We start from the raw sequence: 25650 nt of genomic DNA on the forward strand, positions 1-25650 counted from the left end.
TCTTCCAACGTGCGTCGTCGTCGCGCCTTACGACTCCCATCACTATGATCGTCACTCTTTTAACCCTCCTCGCTGCCGCGTCAGCGGGTCGCGCGACAGTCACTGTCGACAATCCGCTGGATGGCCAACTGCCGCTTATTGCTCGTGTTGGCGAAAATTACACTTGGTCCTTCAGCCAGTTCACGTTTTCAACAGACCTGGACCAGGCTCTTTCATACACCGCCTCAGGCCTACCGAGTTGGTGCTCGTTTGACAACACAACTCGAACGCTCTACGGCATGCCTTCTGCTGCGGATGAGGGCACGCCGCAGATCACCATGAACGCCTCAGACTCTGAGTCCTCGGCAACCTCATCGTTCTTTATCTGCGTCACGTCCTATCCTCCTCCAACGCTTGAAATTCCTCTACAAAAGCAGTTCTATGCAGGCAGTTCCGCGCTCTCATCGGTATTCTTTCTATCTCCCGGATCAGCTCTTGAAACGGACGAGTTTGTATTCAGGGTTCCATCTCAGTGGTCCTTCAGCATCGGTATCCTCAGTGACACGTTCTCGGCCCAAAATGACCTATACTATGCGGCCTTGCAAGCGGATGGAACACCTCTTCCTGAATGGCTTATATTCAACACAAATACTGTGACCTTTGACGGAGTAGCGCCATCTGAGGCTAATTTACCCACGCCTTACACCCTATCTATAGATGTCCATGCGTCTGATCAGGAAGGCTATAGCGCGGATACTGTTTCTTTTGACCTCGTCGTGGCTTCTCACGAGCTGTATGCACTATCGACTCTACCCACTGTCAATGTCACAGCCGATTCTCCTTTTAACTTCACGGTCATGGCTGCCGCCGATTTTACTGGTATACTGGTGGATGGACAGCCTCTAGAACCTACAAACGTCACCGGTTTGTTTATCGATGTGTCTGCGTACAAAAACTGGCTTCAGTACGATGAGGAAAGTAGGACGCTCTTTGGGATCCCGCCAACTGGACTTTCTGCAACGAGCGCTACAAACGGAGGACCTGTCCTGCCTGCCAGGCTCACCACTGACTTCAATCAAACCTTGGACACGACGATTTCTCTGGCAGTTGTGTCATCCTACTTTTCTGCCTCGGACCTTGGAGTCATCAATGCGGATCCAGGGCAGCAAGTCCGTTTCAATCTGGCTCAATTCTTCTCGAACAAGGCCGACACTGCCCAAAATCACAACGACGTCAATCTCAGTGTTACCTCTTTCCCCGATGCAAGCAATTATTTGAGCTTCGATCCAGTCTCTGTGGAACTGTCCGGACAGATCCCGAGCAACTCGCAAGTCCCAAAGATTGTAGTCACCTTCATTGCCTACTCCCATGTCACGCACTCCACTTCCCACGCAACGCTATCCGTGGTATCTCCACAGAAGGAAAATCAGAGCCAGGGACTGGGAACGGCGAACTCGGCGGGACGCCAAACAACGACTCTGATACTGTCTGTCGTTTTTGGTGTAATCGGAGGTCTGCTTTGCCTTGGCGCCGGTCTGGCCCTGTTCAGGCGTTGTGCAAGGGTTCGAGACTCGGCCTTGCTAGGCGAAGAAGGCGCATTCGCTTGGTCGGATGCGGAGAAGAGGTACTACGGGATGGCTCCCGTTGGAAATAGTAGTCTTCGTGAGGAAAATAAGGGTTACGGCTGGTCCAAGGAGGCAGACACGAGCGCGACCTCGGAGAAAGGCAGCCTTGAGCTCAGTCAGCGGCGAGGGAACCCGTTCGAGCCCATTGAAAATCCGCCGTCGAACGCGTACGAAAATCTTGGACTTGGCCTCCGGCGTGTTATTCCTCAAACGCCTTCGACTGTTCACGCTGATTGCAATGGTGTCATGAAGAAGGCGGAGTTCCTCGGGCGGATCAAGGAGACTGCAAGGAACGTGAGCGACAAATACAAGCGCAAGGTTGCTCCAACAAGGCCCGTCATCGGTAACCCTACGCCATTAACATCAAGACATGCACGTCAGGGCGTGGATGGGCTTCCTCTCGAAGGCGATTACATAGACATCAAGGCCACCCCAGCTTCACAAGATATACGCGAAAATCCCTTCAACGATCCGGAGTTGAAGGTGAAGCGCGTGAGTACGATGACTAGTTTCATTAGTTCTCCGTCGAACTCTACGGATGAGAGATCTATCCCACGAAGGCGAGCCGATTTTGCACCTCCAAGGTCGCCGCGGGGCCCGCGAGAGCCATCACCTGCTGCCGTCAAGGACTCTGTTCGCAGAAGGTACATTTTTCTTTTCGTTGTATCGATTTGATATTGACTGGAAGCATCTTTCAGCATTATCAGGGAAAGCCTACAGAGCACAAGCATCGTTTCCTATGAATCGCGTCCTGAGACTATCCAGACTATCCACACCGCCGAGGAGAAACCTCGTCTCAAACAGTTCACAAATTCTTCCCGAGTTCCTCCTCCGCGGTCTCCATCTAGTAACCAAGTAACGCTAGATGTATCCCCGGGAACCAGAAGAATCGCTAGCCAGACAGCAAAGGTCTACCAAGAAGGACGGGACACGCACCACACTAGTACTGATGAGCTTCGCATGGGCATGCATTATGTTCGCACACTCGGAGAAGGCTCATCGAACGTGCGCTCTGTATCCGACGAGTCATTCTCGTCGCTCGCGTCTTCTCAGCCTGCTCTAGGTACTGTCAGTGTGGGGACGGAAAACACCGTCTCTCGATTCATCGTACGGACTGGTGAGAAGTTCAAGTTCCGCATTCCCATGAAGTCCATCAATGGCACATATCGCAAGTTGGAGGCAAAATTGATGTCGGGGCAAGCTCTCCCACACTTCTTGCAATTGGAGCTGAAGGGGCACGCGGTAACGACAAGAGAGTGGTCGAGTTTTATGGGATTCCTACAGAGCAAGATCTTGGGGAGATACAAGTGGGCGTATTCAATGCAGAGGGTGGAGAATGTCTTGCAAAGGTGATCGTTGAGATAGTTGGAAGGAATAAAAGGTCTCCGCCATTGACAGGGTGAGCCGGCTCACATCGTGTCATACTCGATTTGTCCACGTTTCATGGCTTTCTAACGGACCAGTGGGCTTGGCATTATTTGTAATTCTATGTAACTTAGATTTGATTCTTTCCGCCGTGTGCATGCAAATATAACGCCGTTGTTGGACTCCTCTCACGAGATCCATCAGCCCGTCACGGACAGGGCCATGCTTTGCGATGATGGCATGTCATGAATCGTGTCACCACCATCAAATACCGGACATATCTAAAGACATGTGTGTATGTCTTGGCTCCCAGATATTGCGGACTAGGGACTCATCAGCCAGTGTTCGTTTCAAAGGGTGATCTTCCACGAAAGTAACGGTAATGAACAGTCTGTACACGAAAAGCGGAGACATTACAGGACGGTTGGTGTGCGAGGCAAATGCGGATCCAGTGAAATGTACAATACACGTGGTGAAAAGTGGTGAGGCGTGTCTGTCCGTACTAAAATCATTTTGGTTAAAGGAAGGGACACGCGATCGAGGGTAGGGGAACCCACATTGATCTATCCAACGTGAATCTACAGTTGTTTCATGACTTCCAGATGAGGATAGCAAGCGATCCGACGTAGAAATAGATAAAGTGCTTGGTTTCTGAAAAAAAATATAGCTCATATTAGATTCCTTCCCGCGAGGTACAGAAGCGTAAAAAAGTTGTAGGAGATCGATGAAAGTAAACAGGTCGCATAAACACCACGTCCAGCGATGGGCCAACATCACAGAGCACAAAGACATACCATGAGTTACGTAGCTGCCAAAGTTCTTTCCGACAACAACGTGCCACGTAGGGCCATGTCGTCTGTCGAACTCTTTTTTGATCTGTGCAGCGATGTCCTTCTCTATGTTATATTTCTCGAGAGCAGCAGATGCGATCTCAACGCTTTCTTGCTGCATCTCTTCAGTCATATCCACGTTCTTGATGATAGCCTTTGGCCCGCCGGCAGAATTGTGTTCTCTGGGACTGGAGCCAGTGTCGGTAGATGTTACTGCGTTGTCTGCCATGATGGTGAAGTATGGAAGAGGGTAATCTGGTATTTTTTTTTCAGCTTTGTATGGGTTTATATATGTCTTAGATAGGCCTGCCTTGAGTTTTTGGGCGTGCGGGTGGCAGTTGTGCGCTTGCGCGTGTGGTTAGAGGGAGAGATCGCGCTAGAAAGTGCTGTTGACTTTAATTTTTGCACGTGGCTAAAATGGGTTAACGCATCATCATGTTTATCTGTACCACATGCTCCAATTGAACGTGCTCCGCACGCTCCTTCAATATTTCAATAACTTATCAGGAATAACTAATCTCTAGATCTCATAAATGCCGTGAGCTGGTCCAGCAGTTCATCAGGTGACACTCCATGTTGCGCTCTCGCACCTTCATTTCATCCTTGCATGATGTGTTTTGGTCAGTATTCTATTGACTTCTAATCGATATAGGCTGTGTCCATTGCAGGGCGTGCACATGCAACAGAACCTTCATCACAATCAGCATGTGGATCCGAAGGACATCCCGTCCCTATCTCCGCAGGGCACACGCAAGTCCTATGTGTTCTTGTCGCTTCCCAGTGCCCACTGCTTCGTATTCCCCTCGGACCAGAGTTCTACTGACTAGACTATCAATCTGGAAACAAGTTCTTGCTAAGTGCCGCCGGCTTGGTTGATGGTAAATAAACAAGGTTTTGTTTTTTCCAACCGTTTGCATGGAACTACTTTGCCTTCAAATTTGGCTGTCTTATGAGGACAGCTTCTTGAGTGTCTAAGCACATCTCCCTTGCCCACAGAGGATGGCGACTGCAACGAGGCGAAACCACCAGCTCACACGCCAACCCTTGTTTCGCTAACCTTTATTTCCGTTGACCTGCATGCGCGCATCGCGCTTCATCGTGTCAATAAGTTGTACGTATACTGCACTGCATCCTGCATTTGATGTATCATATTCAAGTCTGATATTATTCCACGTCAAATCTCAGTCAGGCCTGGGGACACGCGGAAACCCAGTGTACACGCAACACCGACCAGGATCAAGGAATCATAGTAAATAGTCACACGAGAGACAGTTGATGCCTATCCAGTCTATTCTTCCCAACCCGGGGAGCCGCGCTTCTCCTGATCACAGGCGTCGAGACGGTACCTACTCGATTGGATATCAATGTCGCTAGCCCGGTGGGTGCCTAAAGACTGTGGAAAACATAGATGCTTAAATTAGATGAGTTCACGCAGGCTCAAAAAATGTGGGATAAATTAATTTTGCAAGGTAAAACACAAAGCGTCTGCACATATATTGAAATTCAGTTCTCGTACAGCAAGCAGGCCCGTGTTCAACATCCAATGCTGAACATCATGGCCAATGACCATGCACTTCCCGCTTGTCGTACTGATTCAAAGGAGCAGCACGACACTCACGGTTTAGGACCTGATATGGATTCCCTCCTTTTGATTTGTTATCAAACTATGTTCTATCCTATCTCAGCCTATGGGAAGCCATCTAATATCTAATATTATGCCGCAAGCTAACGAAGAACACATTCGATGCTTCAACCTAAGTTGGTCTACTTGACACTTTCAATCCGGTGAATGCCTTCTGAACCCAATGTGCTCGCCGTCGTATACCTTCTCAATCCTCCAGGTGTTTAGTGGCATGCCCAATTCGGAAGGTGTGGCACCCACAGTGTCACAGGGTAGAACCCATGTCTCTGTGGCTGGCCAATGGCACTATCAGTAACTACGTGCATGATTACCAATTCGCTCGGGCCGCCGTGACACTCTCATGTGACGTCATGTGCATTGGTACGCATACAGTGGGAACGCCCACCTTATCTTATGGTGCATGACTTTCTGACGGCGGGAAATTCGATTCTCTTCCTATCTTCATGGGCCAGACAGCACAGATAGAGCGAGAGCCTTTCGCTGACGAGACGGCACCTTCCACTGTCCAAAACATGCGCTGGAGAGCTAAAGCAGATCCAGAGCTTGTATGGCACGCAACTCAAACCTACAAGCGTCAACGCAGTGCTTTCCGATCGAAGATCCTTGATTTTGCATGTTTTTTGGGTCTTGCATTGTTTTTCCATCACTTCTGGCCATCTCTTACAACCTATGCCTTCCCCACTCACGAGAGCCAGAGGTTACTTGCTGTAGCGGATGAAATGTGTCCACAAGTCTCTGCTATCACACCTTCGAGCTACGCGTCGCTAGTCGACACTCTCGATGAGGAGTACGGAACCAAAGAGTTCAAACTAAAGGCATACGAGTCACTGGGAGGCGCCGTAAGGATTCCGTGAGTATTCTTGTCTCGGGGATCGTTTCTTTTTCATTCAAATTTATATAGGACCGTGTGCTATGACGATCTTGGCACTCCAGAGGAGGACCCGCGATGGAAGGTATTCGATGAATTCCATACCTACATCGAACAGCGTTTCTCAAAAGTGTAAGTAGCATATATCGATTATACTAAAGTATCACTAAGAGAAAAACAAGCCACACCGCTCTACAGCGCACCAAGGTTGCGACCTATGCACTTGTCTATCACTGGCAAGGAACGGACACGTCTTTGAAGCCACTTCTCTTGGCCGCACATATGGATGTGGTCCCCACAAACGCTGCAACTGAAGCTGACTGGATCAACCCCCCTTTCTCGGGTTATTATGATGGCGAGTGGATTTGGGGGAGAGGCAGCTGCGACGACAAGTCTGGAGTCATCGGCATCATGTGAGTAGTAAAGAATAGCATAAGCGTCATCGCGATGCTGAAGGTTAGGATAGGACAGCCATCGAGACTCTCCTTGAGCAAGGGTTCAAACCTACAAGAACTGTCGTTTTAGCTTATGGCATCGACGAGGAGCGTGGCGGCCCAACTGTAAGTGTGCTTTTGATTTGAGTGAAAATATTCCAATATTATCGTAGGGAGCTGCAGCAATTGGAGAGTATCTCGTAAAGACCTATGGAGAAGATTCCATCTCAATGATTGTCGATGAAGGAGGTAAGATGACTCTTTGATTGAGTTGCACCCGACTTCTCAAATCCATCAAGGAGGATACTCAGACTTGAGCGGCACTGTGTTTGCAACTCCTGCAGTTGCTGAGAAAGGGTACTTGGACGTTCGCGTGGATGTTCTCACACCTGGAGGGCACTCGAGCAGACCTCCGAGACATACCGTAAGTACACCACTGTACACACAAGTGACATGTCTCATGGTACGCAGGGCATTGGTATCCTCGCCAGCGTTGTCACTGAGCTGGAGGCGAACCCACACGTCCCGAAGCTTGCACGCGACCGAACTTACTATCAGGGTCTGCAGTGCAGGGCAAAGTATGATGCTGGGTTCCCATCTGATATGCGCAAACTTGTTATCGAATCACAGACTAGCGACGAGAAGTTGCATGAACTGGAGACAAAGCTTGATGATTTCGACCCAGCATACTCCGCTTCAGCAGGTACAACTCAAGCCATCGGTAAGTAGACAAGGACATCTCACGTTGGCGGCTTGAAGAAACAGTTGGTCAGACATCATCTACGGTGGCGTTAAGATCAACGCACTGCCTGAAGCCGTTTACGCCATTACAAACCACAGAATCGCAGATCACAGGTATGCGAAGGCGGATCACTATCCAGACCAATCCACTTACAATGAACCAGCTCTGTTTCTGAACTTCAAGACCGATTTGCGAGCATCGTCGCACCTGTTGCGGCAAAGTACAATATGTCGCTGGATGCATTTGGGAAGCAAATCGGCCTTGAGGCATCTACATGGGGTCTTGTAAAGGTTTCAGAGGCATTCGGCTCGGGATTAGAACCCGCACCTGTCACCCCAACTACCGGAAGCGGGCCATATGAACTGCTTTCGGGTACCGTCTTGTCCACGCTGAAGACCAACCTCCGTACGGACGACTTCCCTGAGTTTTCTGTCGTGTCACCTGGCCTTTCCCTAGGTAGACTAGCATTTTAATACTTCATATCGGTCGATGGCTAACGTGTTCATCCGATAATCGTAGGAAACACGGGTAGGTGGCGCTTATGACGAGAACACGGAGATCATCTGAACATGCGTTTTCCAGACACAAGGCACTACTGGAGCCTTACCAGACACATTTTCCGATATGGCCACCGTGGTGCCGCTGATGGCTACAATGGCGCGCATACCATTAATGAAGGTAAGCAGGCTGCTGCACTACCTGCTGTTTTACTCAATAATGCGGTGGTCTCGATCTCTAGCCATCAGAGCAGAGGGCTTTTTGGAACAAATTCGCTTCTTTACGAGGTTGATTCTGAACGCTGACGAAACTGATCTCCTGGAGTAAATCTAAGCGCAGCGATGGGAACGGAATCTAGAAATAGCCCCTATGTCGCTTGTTTTCAGATGACTTTTGAGTGACTTCGCTTGTATTTGCCGCAGTAGTGTGTGATCAAGGGATTTGAGAGTAGTTATAGTATCATGTAAGATAGGCAGTTGTATGTCGTATGGAACAAACGAATAAACAAGGTTCGCGAAAACTTTCGTTGGGGACTTGCATTGGGGAGTTACATAAACGTCGGTGTTCCCGTGCTCCTATAGTGAGTCTTGCGAAAAATAAGCGTTGAACGTTGAAAGCATATGGGATGGTGACTCTGACTGCGACGCTATCGCTGCCGTATTAATGGTGTGTTCTGAAACCAGTTTCAAGACAAGTGCTCTCGATAACCATTGACGCGGGATATAATTGGTTATTACGTAACAAAGTAGATACTTTTGGGGCTCAGTAAAGAAGTAATAAAATACTTGACAAGCCCCCCATCATATCTGTGTCCCGCTTACTTTCTCTTTCCTCCCATCATCATCTCCCATCTCTGGCAGTCCAGTCTGCCAGTGAATTCAGTTCATCCAATAATCAATAACTGGTGGTAACAATGTCAGCTCACGATCACTCAAAAGTAGCCCACTTCATAGGTACGTGTCCTATCACTGAATAATAAATAACGCGTTTTAGATGCTGATCTCATTTTCAGGTGGGAATTCGCTGGATAAGGCTCCCGCTGGCCGTGTTACGGACTTTGTAAAGGCTCATGGAGGTCATACAGTCATCACGAAGGTAAGTCTCTTCTCGGGTTCTTAAAACCATGTTTCATGTGCTTTCCCCAACCCCATTCATCCTCGAATGATTTTTAATATAATTCTGATCAATCCCTGTCTTTTATAGGTACTTATTGCAAATAACGGTACACATCATTGATACAGGGGATGCTGCAAAGGTTAACTCACGTTACACAGGCATCGCGGCGGTCAAGGAAATTAGATCCATTCGCCAATGGAGTTACGAAACGTTCGGAACAGAGCGAGCTGTCGAGTTTACAGTTATGGCAACTCCTGAGGACCTCAAGGTAAATGCTGAGTATATCCGCATGGCGGACCAGTACATCGAGGTTCCAGGAGGATCAAACAATAACAATTATGCCAACGTTGACCTTATCGTCGATGTTGCCGAACGTGCTGGCGTGCATGCTGTCTGGGCAGGATGGGGTCATGCGTCTGAAAACCCTCGACTACCTGAGAGTCTCGCTGCGTCGAAGAACCGTATAGTATTTATCGGCCCCCCAGGAAGTGCCATGAGGAGCTTGGGAGACAAGATATCAAGCACAATCGTCGCTCAGAGTGCGGATGTTCCCTGTATGGCTTGGTCGGGCTCTGGCATCTCGGACACCGTCTTATCAGAGCAGGGTTTCGTGACCGTTCCCGACAAGGCGTACAAGAACGCTTGTGTCACAAGTGTCGGGGAGGGTCTCGCCAAGGCTGAGATTATTGGATATCCAGTCATGATCAAGGCCAGTGAAGGTGGAGGAGGAAAGGGCATTCGTAAAGTCGATCATCCGGATGCGTTCAAGAATGCATTCCACGCCGTTGCAGGAGAAATTCCAGGTATGGTGATTTAATTCGACTTCAGCATCCCCTAACCTACCGTCGCCAGGATCGCCGATTTTCGTCATGAAGCTAGCTGGCCAAGCACGACACTTAGAGGTTCAGTTGCTCGCCGATCAGTATGGCAATGCTATCTCTTTATTCGGACGTGACTGTTCCGTTCAACGTCGCCACCAGAAGATCATTGAGGAAGCCCCCGTCACCATTGCAAAGGAGGATACATTTGAGCAAATGGAACGTGCAGCCGTCCGGTTGGCGAAGCTAGTCGGATATGTCAGCGCAGGAACGGTTGAATGTATGCGCATTATTTTTACGAGCTCTTTCAAATTCACTAACTTATTTCCCTCTAGATCTCTACAGTCACGGGGAGGATGTGTTCTTCTTCCTTGAGCTGAACCCCCGTTTGCAAGTCGAGCATCCGACGACTGAAATGGTTTCCGGTGTCAATTTACCTGCTGCCCAACTACAGGTAGCCATGGGAATCCCTCTTCACAGGATCCGTCATATCCGCACTCTTTACGGCGTGGCTCCTAATGCATCGTCCGAGATCGATTTCGACATGGATGAAACCCGAGTCGAATCAGCTTCAGCGCAAACCGCGTCCCAAGGGTCATGTCGTTGCAGTTCGTATCACTGCCGAGAACCCTGACGCTGGATTCAAACCTTCATCTGGATCTCTGCAAGAACTCAACTTCCGTTCCAGTACGAATGTGTGGGGTTACTTCTCCGTCAGCACTGCGGGTGGTTTGCATGAGTTCGCTGATTCCCAATTCGGTCATATTTTCGCTTATGGCGAGGATCGATCCGAGAGTAGGAAGAACATGATCGTTGCGTTGAAGGAGCTTAGCATTCGTGGTGACTTCCGAACTACTGTCGAGTACCTCATCAAGCTCCTTGAGCTCGAGGCGTTCACTGAGAACACCTTCACAACCGGATGGCTGGACACTCTTATCAGCAACAAACTCACCGCCGAGCGTCCTGACGCTACGCTTGCTGTCGTCTGTGGTGCCGTCACGAAGGCTCATCTTGCTGCTGACGCTTGCACCAGTGAGTACAAACGCATCCTTGACAAGGGTCAGGTTCCTGCTCGAGACCTGCTCAAAACCGTCTTCGGTGCTGATTTCATCTATGAGAATACGCGGTATAACTTTACTTGCGCACGCTCCTCCAAGAATATGTGGACGCTGTTCTTGAACGGTGGCCGGACCATGGTTGGTGCTCGTCCACTGGCTGATGGTGGATTGCTCGTCATGCTCGATGGCCGGAGTCATTCCGTGTATTGGAGAGAGGAAGTAGGCGCGCTGCGTCTCATGGTCGACGCGAAGACGTGTTTGATTGAGCAGGAGAATGATCCCACGCAACTCAGAAGCCCGAGCCCTGGCAAACTTATCAGGTTCCTTGTCGATAGTGGCGACCATATTAACGCTGGCGAGACGTACGCAGAAATCGAGGTAAGTCTTCTATAGTATAGACACGATGTTTCAGTGCCTGAGCTAGTTACCTCTAGGTCATGAAGATGTACATGCCACTCGTAGCTGCTGAGGACGGCGTAGTCCAGTTTGTCAAGCAGCCTGGTGTCAGCCTTGAGCCTGGTGACATTCTTGGCATCCTTACTCTGGACGACCCAGCTCGCGTCAAACACGCTAAACCCTTCGAAGGCCTCCTCCCTCCCATGGGTCTTCCTGGCATCATTGGCAACAAGACCTATCAGCGTTTTGTTCGCTGCATGGGTACACTCAATGACATTCTTGAGGGCTACGACAACCAGGCTATCATGGCCTCAACCTTCAAGGACCTCATCGAGGTGCTGCATGACCCTGAGCTTCCTTACTCTGAGGTTAACGCTATCTTATCTGCGCTTTCCGGCCGCATGCCTGCAAAACTTGAAGAGGGCATCCGTAGCGCAATCGAGACTGCAAAATCGAAGAGCGACGCTCACGAGTTCCCCGCAGTGCGCATCAAGAAGGTGCTCGAGCATTACGTCCAGGACTCCATCTTGCCCCATGACAGGGGCAATGTTCCGCATGCAGCTCACTGCTCTATCTGATGTCCTGGAGCGCTTTATGGGTGGTATGAAGGGTCACGAGGTGCACACAATCGCCAACCTTCTTTCCGCATATGAGCAGACTGAGAAACTCTTTGGCGGAAGCATTGAGGCCCGTGTCCTCAAGCTTCGAGAACAACACAAAGACGATCTCGACAATGTTGTTGCACTTGTACTCAGTCACACGAAAGCACAGAGCAAGTCGAAGCTAGTGTTGGCCATGCTTGACTACGTCAAGACAAGTGGTTTGCCTGTTTCGAACGCTGAAAGTCGACTTTACCAGGTCCTCAACGACCTTGCAGCTCTTGAATCCAAGTAGGGTCATGTGTTTTCTCTCGTTGTAATCACTCACCTAGGACCTTTAGATCCTCCACCTCCGTTTCTCTAAAGGCTCGCGAGGTTCTCATTCTCGGGCAGATGCCGTCGTACGAAGAGCGTCTCATTCAAATGGAGGCTATTTTGAAAGCGTCGGTCTCTTCGAGCGTTTATGGCGAATCTGGCGCTGCTAACAGGTAAAACCATCAATCTAATGTTGTAACTGTCGCTAATAACCTATTTAGGGCTCCATCTGCTGAAATTTTACGAGAGCTAAGCGACTCGCGTTATACCGTCTACGATGTCCTTCCTGCGTTCTTCTCGCACACCGACCCAGTTGTCACCATGGGTACGTCTTTAACTTGATGAAACGATGCAGTAATTTTGACTGGGACCGTCCATCAGCTGCCTTCGAGGTTTATATCCGACGTGCTTACCGCGCTTACTCACTTCTCTCTATCGACTACGAGGAGGGTGATGGTTCGGATGATGGCGAATTGCCGAGCGCTGCCACTTGGAGATTTAACCTTGGTCAATCTCACTCGCCACCATCAACTCCAAGCGTCACTGCACCGTGAGTTCACCGCACAGTAGCTTCTTCATTCAACTTACTCGCTTGATCCCAGCGACCCTCGCCGCCAGGGTTCAGTTAGCGATTTAACCTATCTCATAACTCGCAGCAAGTCTCAGCCTATTCGAAATGGTGTTATTTCATCATTCTCTGACCTTGCTGCCATGGCACGAGGCTTCGAAAAGGTTGCCGAACTCCTCCCTATATTTGACGTCGACGAATTCAGCCAACGTTATGGCAACAACCAGCCGCCTAACGTGATGAATTTGGCACTCCGTATCTTTGACAAGACCGATGTCGTTGCCGAAGAAACTTGGGCGGAGCAGTTGACAAAGTTCTTGAACGATCGCAATGGTGTCCTTGCAAAGCGTGGTGTCCGTCGCGTAACTATTCTCATCTGCCGTCGCGGGCAATACCCAATGTACTTCACCCTTCGTAACTCCGGTGGCTCCTGGGTCGAGGAGCAAGCCATCCGTAACATTGAACCGGCTCTTGCTTTCCAGCTGGAGCTCAGCCGCTTGTCCCACTACAAGCTCACACCCTGTTTCGTCGAGACCAAGCAGATTCACATTTACCATGCCGTTGCTCGGGAGAACCAACTGGACAACCGCTTCTTCATTCGCGCACTCGTCCGTCCCGGACGCCTACGTGGCTCGATGAGCACTGCAGAGTACCTTGTTTCTGAAACAGATCGTCTCGTTACAAGCGTTCTCGACGCACTAGAAGTTGTCAGTGCACAACATCGCAATGCTGATGTCAACCACATCTTCATGAACTTTGTCTACAACCTCGCCGTCTCATATGAAGATGTTTTGACGGCTATTGCTGGATTCATCGAGCGACATGGAAAACGGTTATGGCGTCTCCACGTCACTGGTTCTGAAATTCGCATTGCTCTGGAAGATAGCGAGGGGAATGTTACCCCTATTCGCTGCATTATAGAGAACGTATCCGGATTTGTAGTCAACTTCCATGGTTATCAGGAGATTACAACGGACAAAGGCACCACTATCCTGAAATCCATCGGAGAAAAGGGACCTCTCCACCTCCAGCCCGTTCACCAGCCGTACCCAACCAAAGAGTCGTTGCAACCCAAGCGATATCAGGCGCATCTTATCGGTACCACTTATGTCTATGACTTCCCCGAGCTCTTTTCCAAAGCCTTACACAACCTCTGGATTAAGGCTCGTACGACTGATTCTTCCTTGAGCTTGCCTAAGAACACTCTGGAGGCCAAGGAACTCGTGCTTGACGAGCACGATGAACTCGCGGAAGTTGATCGTGCTCCAGGAAATAACACCTTCGGTATGGTTGCTTGGGTGTTCACTCTAAGGACACCTGAGTATCCCAGCGGGCGCAAGGTAGTTGTGATTGCCAACGACATTACCTACAAAATTGGCTCGTTTGGTCCCATTGAAGATCAGTTCTTCTACACAGTCACCAAGTACGCTCGCGAACACGGCCTTCCTCGCGTTTACCTTTCTGCCAACTCTGGCGCTCGCATTGGGCTGGGAGAAGAAGTAATGAACCTCTTTTCGTGTTCCTGGAACGATGATGGGCACCCTGAGAAAGGCATCGATTATATTTACCTCACTCGGGAGAACTACCTGAAGGTTCAAGAGAAAGCTGCCGCATCTGTGCGCACAGTTGAGATGAAGGTTAATGGCGAGCTGCGCTACAAGATCACCGACATTATAGGTCTGCAGGACGGTCTCGGTGTTGAGAGTCTGAGGGGATCAGGTCTTATCGCTGGTGAAACATCACGGGCATACGACGACATCTTCACTATCACTTTGGTCACCGCTCGGTCAGTTGGAATCGGAGCTTATCTCGTACGTCTTGGAGAACGTGCAGTGCAAGTCGAGGGCCAGCCTATCATTCTCACTGGTGCTCCGGCCCTGAACAAGGTGCTCGGACGGGAGGTGTATACCTCCAACCTGCAGCTTGGAGGGACACAGATCATGTACAAGAACGGCGTATCGCATCTCACCGCTAGCAGTGATTTGGAGGGTGTCACTCACATCTTGCAGTGGTTATCATATATTCCAGAGTCGAAGGGCGACTCTCTGCCTATTCGCGAAACTTCAGACTCTGGGATCGCGATATCGCCTTCACACCTCCCAAGGGCCCGTATGATCCTCGTTGGTTCATTGAAGGCAAAGAAGATGAACACACGTCACAGTGGCTCACCGGCTTCTTCGACAAGGGGTCCTTCCAGGAGACACTCGGCGGGTGGGCTCAGACTGTCGTCGTTGGCCGTGCACGCCTTGGTGGTATTCCCATGGGTGTTATTGCTGTCGAGACCCGGACAATTGAGCGCATTGTTCCTGCAGACCCTGCTAATCCAGCGTCGTTTGAACAACGAGTCATGGAGGCAGGTCAAGTTTGGTACCCCAACTCTGCCTACAAAACCGCCCAGGCCATCTTCGATTTCAATCGTGAAGGACTCCCTCTCATCATCTTCGCTAATTGGCGTGGGTTCTCCGGTGGTCAGCAGGACATGTACGACGAGGTGCTCAAACAGGGCTCCAAAATCGTTGATGGGCTGTCCGCCTACAAGCAGCCTGTCTTTGTTTACATCGTCCCCAATGGTGAACTGCGCGGCGGTGCCTGGGTCGTTCTTGACCCCTCGATCAATCCGGAGAAGATGGAGATGTATGCAGACGTCGAGGCTCGTGCCGGTGTTCTTGAACCGGAAGGTATTGTTGAGATCAAGATGCGCCGAGACAAGATCTTGACATTGATGGAGCGTCTTGACTCGACGTACGCCGAGCTTAAGCAAGCCAGCAAGGATACCACCAAGACCGCTGAGGAGAGAGCCCAGGCAACGCAAGCACTAGCCAACAGGGAGACCTTTTTGCAGCCCACATATAAGCAGCTTGCTTTGCTTTACGCAGACCTCCATGAGTAGGTGTTCCCCCGACCTCACGAGATGATCTTTGTCTAATTTGTGTACAGTCGCGCTGGGCGAATGGAAGCCAAAGGTTGTGCGAAACCTGCCGTATGGAAAGATGCCCGGAGATACTTCTACTGGGCTCTTCGCGCTCGTATCGCACGCTCCGGCTTGCTCGAGCAGATTGAAAATGGCAACCCCGAAATGGAGTCCGAGGAGCGCGCCGCGTTGTTGGACTCACTTATCCCCGATAGTAGCTTGCCTGACAATCGTGCTTTGGCCAAAGTCCTTGAGCAGCTCGACATCACGCCGACCTTGTCGAAACTCAAGGCTGATCATTTACTTAGCCACTTTGCGGAGGTTGCAGAGGAAGACCGCAAGGCTTCTCTAGATGGTCTTGTTCGCATCATTGACAGTCTCTCGGATGTCGAGAAGATGGCCTTGCAATCCGCCATACAGAACACCGTGCGCTCAGTTGGTAAGCTTGGTCCGGTCATTCTGTTGAGTTAATTCTGACGCATATGGCTCCAGGACCTCCCTCGTACTCTAATTGAACAAGACCTGCTCTGACTATTTCTACTACGGTTACAATACTCTCATTGTTCACTTCGCTTAGAATACATACATAATACCTCACATGTCTACAATACACCAATCTGAAATGTTGTCAATCCGTTCGGCACACGATGCTGAGTTCAGCTAAACTCGAAACATCATAAGTCCGACGCAATGTCGAAGGACCTATTATTGCATTAGGATCTACACTGAGGCGTGGTAATAAAAACATAAGTAACTCAGTGCCTAATCATACAATAACATCATCATTCGACGTTGTTCAGAGGAACATCTGCAGTGGATGCCTGTCATATACATTTTGTCCTTCACTGAGCTCACCCAGGTCGGGATAGAAGGGAACCATAGCATCCGAAGCGCCCAGGTACAATGCGTTATAGACACGCCAGTAGACCTAGTAGCAAAGTAAATCAGATGTAGAATATGTACCTGGAAAGACGCACCTCGCGGACTTTGCGTGCAGGGTGGAATAAACCTTGAAGAACGTAGCTCAAGAGGACACCGGGGCCAAGACATACCCGCATCGCCTCAATTGCATCCATAACAGCGCCAATGACATGTGGCGACGTTTCAAAACAGTTAGGCCAGACAAGATTCATCAAGTGCATCATAGAGTCTTCGCAGCCCATGCCCGCGACACCAAGTGCTATGTGCTTCACGATGACGCTAGCAGTTTGACGATGAACAAGGTCACGATCTGTAAGAGCATCTTCAAGCATGGTGACTACAGAGTCACAGTAGTACGCCGACTGGGGACCAATATATTCGAAGACGAATGTGAGGGCTTTGAGACAACCGGTGCGCACGTTGAGCTCCGCTGTCCGATATTCGTTCAAGATGGCAGGGATACACGTGAAGGGACCGCAAGTTTCAGCAACAATGGCGATGGCGACAGTGCTGCAAACACGACTTTGACGTTCTTGTACGCGCAAGTTGGTAAGAAGAACCGAGAGAACATCCTGAGGACCCAAGGACTTCGCAATATATCCGAAGGAGTTGACAGCAGCACGTCGAATACCTTTCTTGTGCGCCTTCAATAAATCCAGTAGCTCGAAGCAAATGCGCATCCACTCTCGCGCCGGCACGAATTCTGCGCCACGATCGGCTGGTTGAAGAATAAGTTAGCGAATGGAATAGACACATCACATCGACACCCACCAATACGACCAATCAAGTTGATAGATGCCTCCTGCACCTTCTCATGACGATTACGGAGGATAGGCGTCATTCGAGGCACTGATGATACCATTAGCAATCAACATTACGACTTAGTAAAAGCAACTCACAAAGATCCTTGACTGGCGGATTCATCTGCGTCATACCAACAACATTAGCAATTGCTCCCTCTGCAGCAATGATACTACCGAGAGTGTCGGGATATTCTTCACCAAGCTGCTCGAACAGAACGAGGCCTAGCTTGCTGAGAAGTTGGTCTTCACCGCACTGCTTGATTACAACAGCCAGCCTCGTCGTGAGATCTGCAGCCTGTTGCCGGACCTTAGCGCTCTTGTTATTGAGCCGCCAGAGAACGGTAGAGACAATCTGCGTGAGATAGGGCTTAACACGAATGCCAAGGGCGTTGACCACCGTGCCGAAGCCATCCAGCATGACTTGATCTTCAGTAGTCTGCTCCTGGAAGGAGTAGATGATGCCGTCGACGAGACGGACCTCGAGTCGCTCATCAATATCTGAAGCACCGAGCATAGCGACAACTTTGGTGATTGTCTCCATGACCATCTTCCGGTAAGGTTCCGCTTCATCCTTCAACTCATTCACAACTCTGCCGACTATCTCGGACACCCCAGCCTTCTGCGCAAGCTCGACAGTCGTCTCCACAACCTGGCGGTAGTTTCGCCTATCAAGCGCCATGCGGCGAACCCAGAACGCTCTGAAGAAGTCAGGCAGGATGTCCTGCTTAATATATTGAGGCGTGACACCTTCAGTGGCTGCACATTGTTTGACCACCTTGAGGACGATCTTCTTCATCTCCTCGTCAGAGGTTTGAAATTCACGAATGAGGATGACTGTGACTTCCTTGGTGTAGTAGGATGCGTACTCGGGGTCCATGAGGGGAATAATGAAGCCGATGGCCTTCAAGAAGGCAGCAAGGCCCTTGCCACGATGCAGCCGAATACCGAGCCAGAGAGGCTTCAGCACCTCATCGAAGGACTCGATACCGTAGGGCGCAGCTGCTTCAGCAAGGGCAGCAAGTCCGAGTGCAGTCATGGTCCGCACTTTCTGCTGCTCATCCTGTAGACCGTGTGCAATGCAGGCCACGAGATTGCGAAGATGGGGCAAGACAGCACAGCCCATCATGATAGCGATCTGTTGCACGATACGAATACCGGTATGCCGCGCCTGCCACGATTTCTTACTGCGACATACGGCCTTGAGGAAAGGCAAGAGCGAGGGGATACCGAGTGCGGAGGCAACGACAGAGAATGCGCGAGCGGTGGTGTTACGGACATACTCGTCGGCATGGTCAATGTCAGGACGCATAGTGGATATCATGTGTGCGAGACCGGCAGCTTTGGATAAGTTGGATATAATCTCCCGACCCTCCACACGAGCATAGTAATCCTCGTCAATGAGGAGCGGCTCAATGACAACGAGAATTTTGTGAACGTACGGACGGACAAGATCGTCAAGCTTGTAGAGGACACGGTCAATGACCTTCACAAGTAGGTGGCGCTCCTGGTCCTCGAGAGTACGCTCCATGAGCAAGGGAAGGATCTTGTCAAAGAGAGGACCAGCACCAAACTCGCGAGCCTTATCAGTGATTTGACGGAGGGCAGTCTTTCGGACAGGGGGAGTACCATTCTTTATCTTCAAAAGTAAACGCATGATTTTGCGCTCCTTCATCTCATCCACCGATAGCTCTGTTTCATCTTCCTCCTTAAGAATCTTGGCGAAGTACTGAGCATCCTCGGCCTTGAAAAATGCAAGACTGCCGACACCAGGTATTTCGGTGGGAAGTTCAGGCGCGAGGCCGGCGGCAGCAGCTACTGCTGCAGCGTCTGAACCTTCCTGGATATGGAAGCCACCTACTTCTGTCACTGGTGCACCCATAAGCTTGCGGGGAGCTACCATCGGTGCATATCCAGGGGGAGGAGTAACAATAGCATACCCGGTAGCCGGCAAAATAGCATCCAACTCCTCGTCACTGAGATAACGGTTATGCTTATCCTCCTGCATGATACCCGGTGCATTCATTATGATCTGCGTCATAGGGGTTTCTGGAATGACAGCAGCTTGATCCCAGCGAGATTTCTTAGGTGTCTCACCGACAGCGGCGCCCTCCGCCGGAGTAGCGTCCCAACGAGAACGACGCTTTTTTGGCGCGGATGCCTCCAGGGCTTCTTTCGACCATTCATTCTTATCAGTCTTGTTAGGGTCAACGTTCTCATCTGCAGGCTCGGGAACGTCCCATCTCCGTTTGCGTTTGGTCCCAGAAGTAGCTTCGCGAGAGATCGCAAGCTCCTTTGCAGCAGCAAGCTCCATGGCGACATCCTCGAGTTCGGCACGAGGAGGGGTCTTGTCGAGGTCCATTTTTATTTTTCCCTCTTCTCTCTCCTGCCTCTCTTTCTCTTCAATCGCCCGCCTGACCCTTACTTCCTCCTGCTCCAACCTAGCCAATCTCATCGCCTCTTTGTATCCTCCTTCCACCTCCATACCATCTTCGACGGGTTTAAAGGCATCTGCGCTCTCCTGCGCGACACGACTGAAGCGACGGTTGTGGTAGTCGGACTGTCGTGCCGCAATCTGACGTTTTGAGGCTGTTTCTGCGAAGGGGTCGACATTTTCTTCTTCTGCAAGATCTGCAAACTCCTGTAATATTTCCTTTGGTGCGGTAAATGAGTCGACGAGTCTAGGAGAGTTGGGAGCCGACATGGTGGAGGGTGATGGTGGTGGTGCAGAACAAGGTCGTGAACATCGTGACCGACAGCGAGCTGAGTATGAATAATCCCAGTTGCAATCAAGACCAAATAAATATGTTTCCTTTTACGTGAACCAAACTCTATTTAGTTAGGGACTCGGACTCCCATCAGGACCCATATGCATAGATTGTTTCTTGTGCATGAGCTACTCATGATAATATGCGAACATCTGTATGACGAAGATGATATCCCAAATGCTTCCAAAAAAGCTCTGGCACGTCTTGCCAGGACCTGCAAGGCTTTTCATGCAGTGGCGTTGAATGCTCTATGGTCAGATCTCGACGGCGTTGCGCCTCTAATCCAATGCTTGCCTACAGAAGTTACTCGATTGTATTGGCGCCTTGTACGTCGTTTGTTGTTTACAGTAGTATTCAATTCATTGAGTGCTTATCATCTCGTCAGCCTCTAGGTACAGCAGTGGTTGGTATCGAACGGGCACCTCGAAAAGCAGAATGGGACATCATTCAAGGCTATGCTAATCGTGTCCAGCGTCTGCGTGTTTTAAACCCCCATCGCCCTGTGGAACCATCGGTTATCTTTACACTTTCCCGTCCGCCTACCACGTCCCCGCTGTTCCCGAATCTACGCTCGCTCGTCTGGAATGACAGCAGACCCCAAACGATGGGCTTCTTAAAAACTCTATGCGGACCCCTTCTGACATCCCTTACATTTGATTGTTCGAGTACTGGCACTGCTCGGTGGGGCGCGGCTGCATCTGCTATATTGACTGCTGTGCCCGTCATTTGCCCTGCTGTCAAAGTCATCGCCCTTCCCTCCAGTTCCCCCTGTCCCCCAATTCCGAACATGCTTCTCGCATGGAGTCACCTCGAGGAAGTCACATGTGGTGAAATCGATACAGTCATCTTTCACCATCTCGCCAAACAAACCTACTTACGCAAACTTGCATTTACATTGTCACAGACCATCTCTCAAAGTCTGACAGACCACCCTCCATCTCCGCAAACTTTTTCGCGCCTTCGTGAACTGGAAGTTCATGCACCTGAGCTACCTTCCTTGATCGAGTTCATTCAAAAACTAGAGATACATCCCACATCTATTCGCGGTCAAGTGGATGCTGGCCCAACTCCCTGCGACATGAGAGCATTTTGCCTTTATAGAGCATTATGTGGGCATCAAACCGCAGAATGTCTCATTGCAGAGTCTTCCTAGTATACGAATGCCCTCTGTGGCTCAACCTCCGTTGTTGCCACCTACTGGTAATCAATTTAACGGACGGTCATCCCACACTGGCATCCATGGCAGTAATTTCATGCCTCTCACCCAGTTTGAAAGCATTAACACCTTAATGATCGACGTGAACTGTAGTATACATCTTGCAGACGATGATCTGGCATCCTTGGCGTCTGCATGGCCTCACCTCCGGACCTTTAGTGTCAACAAAACACACGGTTGGATTGTAAAATCTGATATCAGCCAAACTGGCTTGCTCGATATGCTTCAATGTTGCCCCAGACTCCAGGCTCTTTGTATTGCAATCGATACCGACACATTCACAGAGGTGCCTTTAGATCGCCCAGGAGGAGGAGTCGAAAACATGCATATCCGGACAATTGCTTTTGCAGACTCGGTTATCCAGCCTCGCGCAATCACCGTAGTCGCCGCATTCCTGTCCGATGTTTTCCCCAGGCTCGATGAGGTTACAGCTTGGAAGACGGATCAAATGCGTGCCCGACGGGACGCAAACAGCTACGCCATTCGTTGGGAAGGCGTTTCTCAGCAAGTCAAGGGAATGATCAGAATTCGAAAGCAGGAAAGGAGGTGGCGCCGGAGCGAATAAGCCAGGCGCGTTTTTCGTTCGAGATCTTGATTCGATAGGTTTTGACGACTGACTCGGCTATTAATGACATCCTTAGCTAGATGGATGTTGCCTCAGTCCGTTCATGGAACGGTCGGCTACCAAGCCTCACTTATTCGAGGTACAGTGTAGAGTCGGACCAGGGCTCTAATATTTCGCTCGGTATGTATGAAGGTGCAAAAACAAGAAGTATGGTGGTTCCCAGGAAGGCTTATCATGTAATAAATCATTGAATGCTGGGTCGATTAACTACTTAGTATTCGACTGAGCCTCAGGTGGACTTACTTCTTCGAAATTCTTGCTTGTCACACTGTCACATCTTAATCGATCACATGATAGAAATATGACTCTCCAGAGCTGTAAGTAGTCTCCTCAGTCCTGCAGCAGGCCATGATTAGAAGACCGTCTTTCCTCCTTAACGGTGCTGCGAGATCAGCAGATTCTGCCATTGAATCTTACAGGCGCAAATGAATGTGAGAGTCAGTGTGACAGTGTATGATGCATATTATATATACATGAGAACCAAATAAACGTTGTTTAAACATCAATGTCCTTACCTTTAAATTCCTTACGCGAAGAAAGCACGAAACCCTTTTCCCTCCAAATCTACTACACTACTAGTTCCTGACGATCTTGCAAGGCCCATCTGTTGCCCGCGTCGTCAATATTGAATATTCAACACTCAGGCTGGCGCATGCCTGAGAGAGGAAATGGATTCAGAGGGAGCCGCTGGTACTTTTCAATGCGTGTCGCATTTGCCACCACAACACGCGCGAATGCACAGACTTTTCCTTATCCAAGAGCTTCTTTGTATCATATGTGAACATGTGCGGAATGACAACGCTGGCAGTATTGCCGCAGGAAGAACTCTTGCTTCTCTTGCTAGAACCTCCAAGGTCTTCCATCATGTGGCCACCAGTGCTCTATGGTCGCGACTGGACGGACTCACACCACTACTACGACCCTTGGCCTCTGACCTGATTTTCACCGCAGAAAATATGGTAAGCTCTTTGCCCTAGATTGATATGACAGGTGATCCGAACTTTGAGAACTTATGTAGGCAAGGCCACAACCCGTGTTAATGCTTCGGAGGCCACTCAAAATGGCAGAATGGGAGATACTTCGCAGCCTTGCACGTCGTGTTGAGCACCTATGCGTCCATGACCCTGCTCGGCCAGTAGATATCTCGACCGTTCTCTCTCTCTGCCATCCCCCAACCAACTCACCTCTATTTCCGAATTTGAAGTCGATCCTCTGGAATGATGAAAGAGCTGAGACTTTCGCGTTCATTCGCACGCTTTCAGGGCCCACAGTTACTTCCCTGGCGATAACCATTACAAATGATAGTCGTAAATGGCATATACCCGAGTTCGGCATATTGGCTTCGCTACCCTACGTTTGTCCTAACATCACAGAAGTGACACTGCCCACCAACGCTTTTGGAAACGATTTCCCCTCTCTATCGGAAACCCTCTGCGCGTGGAATAATCTCACAGAAATCAAATGTGGAGCAATTGAGGGTACTGCACTTGCACATCTTGCCAGACAACCAGCTCTTCGCAAGCTTTCATTCAATCTCAACAACGCGGGACTGAAACTGGACTCGTCTTTGCCTTCAGGGGCATTTTCATGTGTCCGCGATTTCCAGATTCACGCAGCGAATTTGTCTTTCCTAGACGCATTCATTAGCAAGCTTGGAGGATCGCCCACTTCTATGCGCGTACTAGTGGACACCAACCCGCCACCTACCAGTATCACTTCACTTGTTGCTACTCTCAGGAGGTTCTCGAGCACTCATTTACAAGATCTGAGTCTGCGATTAATGACGCCGCCAAGTCCCCGGGTCATGCCAGTACACCCACTACATCTACTCGCACATCCACAACCCCCAGCTAATGTCGGAACTTATATGGGCTATCCAATTATTTCGAGCTTCCAGCCCCCGCCTGCCCTGAATGGACCTCATATTGTGTCTTCGGGTAGCGTTTCGACTTCCGGATCACCTACTTGTCACACTCTCACTTTGGGTGACTTTATCCACCTTACCTGCTTTGAAAGCCTGGGCAGGATAGACATCAGTATCAATCACAGTATACACTTGGACGATGACGACCTCCGGTCGCTCGTCTCTGCATGGCCCCGCCTCTATTCCTTCTCCCTCAACGACACGGCTGGATGGCGCGTCAAGTCTGGCATCACTCAGACAGGCCTCATTGCGATGCTCGACTGTTGTCCTGATCTCCAGAAGCTTTGCATTGCTTTGAACACGGATGCGTTCATAGAGGTGCCATCAGACCGTGAAGGGATAGAAAACACAGCCGTGCGAACCCTAGGTCTCGCTGACTCCCTGATCGAGGCGCGCGCCACCGTAGCAGTGGCCGCCTTTCTCTCCGACATCTTCCCAAACCTCACCACCATCGTCGCATGGGACTCAGTGGTGATGAGTCGGCGCCTCAATGCAGGGATCTATGCTGAGCGGTGGATGCATGTTTCTGAGCAGGTGCACGGGATGAACAAGGTTCGGGCGCAGGAAAGGAAGTGGTGGTTGAGTGACGATGACGGTGAAAGTGAGGGGTGTACTATATCTCAGGTTTGACGCGTGGTATGTCAGAACGGATCGACTTGTGTCAGAGGATATGGTCCTTATGGGACTAATGGGTTGAGCAGCCATCGAGGCTAAAGCTCTCCATTGGCCTGGGAGATCTGATGGCTTCTATTAAGCGGCTTGATACTTGCCGCGAGACGTATTTGCAATCACAACACAAGTGCTTAGGTATCGCATGTGAAGAAGTCCAGACGCACGCAGGCTCGACACAATAATTTATTAGGAAATCAAAGACTGCGCGCGAATGGCGTGAATGGATACCCTGGTAGTAAGGATATAGGAATCGTGGTTATCATCTTGAATGGGAGTGGTAAGAATGCCGGAGTCAATAGATTTGTGCAGGTTAAGCATCAGTCGAGATACGAGAGTCACGGACATGCTGAGGAGCGATGTAAAAATATATTCGTTTTTACCGCACTAACCACTCACCAGCTGGTAAATGTGGCCAGACTGAATTTGTCGGTATCCTTGCCAATTATCAGGAAATGGTTACAAAATACGGGTGTATGCTCACTGAACCGCACTAAGCCAAGGTGTAAGCGTGCGACTCGATCAATATTTCATTTGTCAACTCACGTAGAACATCAGGATGTTCGGTATATTAGATAGTGTCATCGCTCTGAAGGAACATGGATCAAAATTACTACATAGAATCACAATTTCACTGGAAACCTCACCCGAAATACATCGCACCTGCGTTCGCTTAGATCAGTATTTCAGGTATAGATACAACGAGAAATGTACCATCTTGGAGTATGATGTCAATGATGTTTTTCCTGGACATTACTAGATATGGTGACCGCTGCGTTCCTCTAGTTCTGCAAATCCTGGACACCGTAAGGACAAAGATGAGTAATTCGTAGGCAAATAGGGCCACCCATGCCAGCCCAGGACCTGTAATCGGACAAAATCATGAAATCATATTTCATACAAATCTGACTCGGCATCCACTGACTGGCTGGTCTACAGCAATTTTTGAGCAAGTGCGCAGAA

The 25650-nt window shown here is 49.9% G+C and overlaps 7 protein-coding genes across 7 annotated transcripts; 5 read left to right on the plus strand and 2 right to left on the minus strand.

Annotated features, from left to right (window-relative positions):
* Positions 1–44: 44 nt before the first annotated feature.
* Positions 45–2957, plus strand: BJ212DRAFT_1480290 (uncharacterized protein; the record flags this gene model as incomplete). Its single annotated transcript, XM_041340058.1, has 2 exons — positions 45–2248; positions 2303–2957. 2 exons carry the CDS (start codon positions 45–47, stop codon positions 2955–2957), a joined length of 2859 nt encoding a protein of 952 aa, XP_041193468.1.
* Positions 2958–3261: 304 nt separating this feature from the next.
* BJ212DRAFT_147700 (outer dynein arm light chain 8, 8 kd) lies at positions 3262–4229 on the minus strand. The gene is made up of 3 exons (XM_041339471.1): positions 3764–4229; positions 3527–3620; positions 3262–3471 (listed from the first exon to the last, which is right to left on the minus strand). Exons 1-2 carry the CDS (start codon positions 4026–4028, stop codon positions 3559–3561), a joined length of 327 nt encoding a protein of 108 aa, XP_041193469.1. The 5' UTR covers positions 4029–4229; the 3' UTR covers positions 3262–3471; positions 3527–3558.
* Positions 4230–5707: 1478 nt separating this feature from the next.
* On the plus strand, positions 5708–8654 carry BJ212DRAFT_1350494 (uncharacterized protein). Its single transcript, XM_041335501.1, has 12 exons — positions 5708–6291; positions 6343–6441; positions 6492–6722; positions 6776–6869; positions 6917–6992; positions 7043–7167; positions 7215–7464; positions 7517–7598; positions 7649–7941; positions 8005–8013; positions 8068–8163; positions 8225–8654. The coding sequence occupies exons 1-12, from the start codon at positions 5885–5887 to the stop codon at positions 8308–8310; spliced, it is 1848 nt and encodes a 615-aa protein (XP_041193470.1). The 5' UTR covers positions 5708–5884; the 3' UTR covers positions 8311–8654.
* Positions 8655–8769: 115 nt separating this feature from the next.
* BJ212DRAFT_1350500 (acetyl-CoA carboxylase) lies at positions 8770–16403 on the plus strand. Its single transcript, XM_041335502.1, has 16 exons — positions 8770–8936; positions 8996–9078; positions 9239–9902; positions 9952–10197; positions 10253–10476; positions 10511–11353; positions 11410–11919; positions 11960–12261; positions 12312–12458; positions 12507–12610; positions 12667–12835; positions 12888–12909; positions 12946–14882; positions 14921–15739; positions 15791–16203; positions 16257–16403. Exons 1-16 carry the CDS (start codon positions 8897–8899, stop codon positions 16277–16279), a joined length of 6546 nt encoding a protein of 2181 aa, XP_041193471.1. The 5' UTR covers positions 8770–8896; the 3' UTR covers positions 16280–16403.
* BJ212DRAFT_1350502 (armadillo-type protein) lies at positions 16404–20280 on the minus strand. The gene is made up of 4 exons (XM_041335503.1): positions 17585–20280; positions 17457–17534; positions 16742–17403; positions 16404–16692 (listed from the first exon to the last, which is right to left on the minus strand). Exons 1-4 carry the CDS (start codon positions 20187–20189, stop codon positions 16561–16563), a joined length of 3477 nt encoding a protein of 1158 aa, XP_041193472.1. The 5' UTR covers positions 20190–20280; the 3' UTR covers positions 16404–16560.
* Positions 20281–20308: 28 nt separating this feature from the next.
* BJ212DRAFT_1350508 (uncharacterized protein) lies at positions 20309–22452 on the plus strand. Its single transcript, XM_041335504.1, has 3 exons — positions 20309–20579; positions 20639–21304; positions 21357–22452. The coding sequence occupies exons 1-3, from the start codon at positions 20355–20357 to the stop codon at positions 22032–22034; spliced, it is 1569 nt and encodes a 522-aa protein (XP_041193473.1). The 5' UTR covers positions 20309–20354; the 3' UTR covers positions 22035–22452.
* A 310-nt stretch (positions 22453–22762) lies between these two features.
* On the plus strand, positions 22763–25184 carry BJ212DRAFT_1299244 (uncharacterized protein; the record flags this gene model as incomplete). Its single annotated transcript, XM_041332835.1, has 4 exons — positions 22763–23053; positions 23113–24619; positions 24881–24967; positions 25090–25184. 4 exons carry the CDS (start codon positions 22763–22765, stop codon positions 25182–25184), a joined length of 1980 nt encoding a protein of 659 aa, XP_041193474.1.
* Positions 25185–25650: the final 466 nt, after the last annotated feature.

Source organism: Suillus subaureus, assembly GCF_016647635.1.
Source record: "Suillus subaureus strain MN1 chromosome Unknown BJ212scaffold_14, whole genome shotgun sequence".
Taxonomy (NCBI): domain Eukaryota; kingdom Fungi; phylum Basidiomycota; class Agaricomycetes; order Boletales; family Suillaceae; genus Suillus; species Suillus subaureus.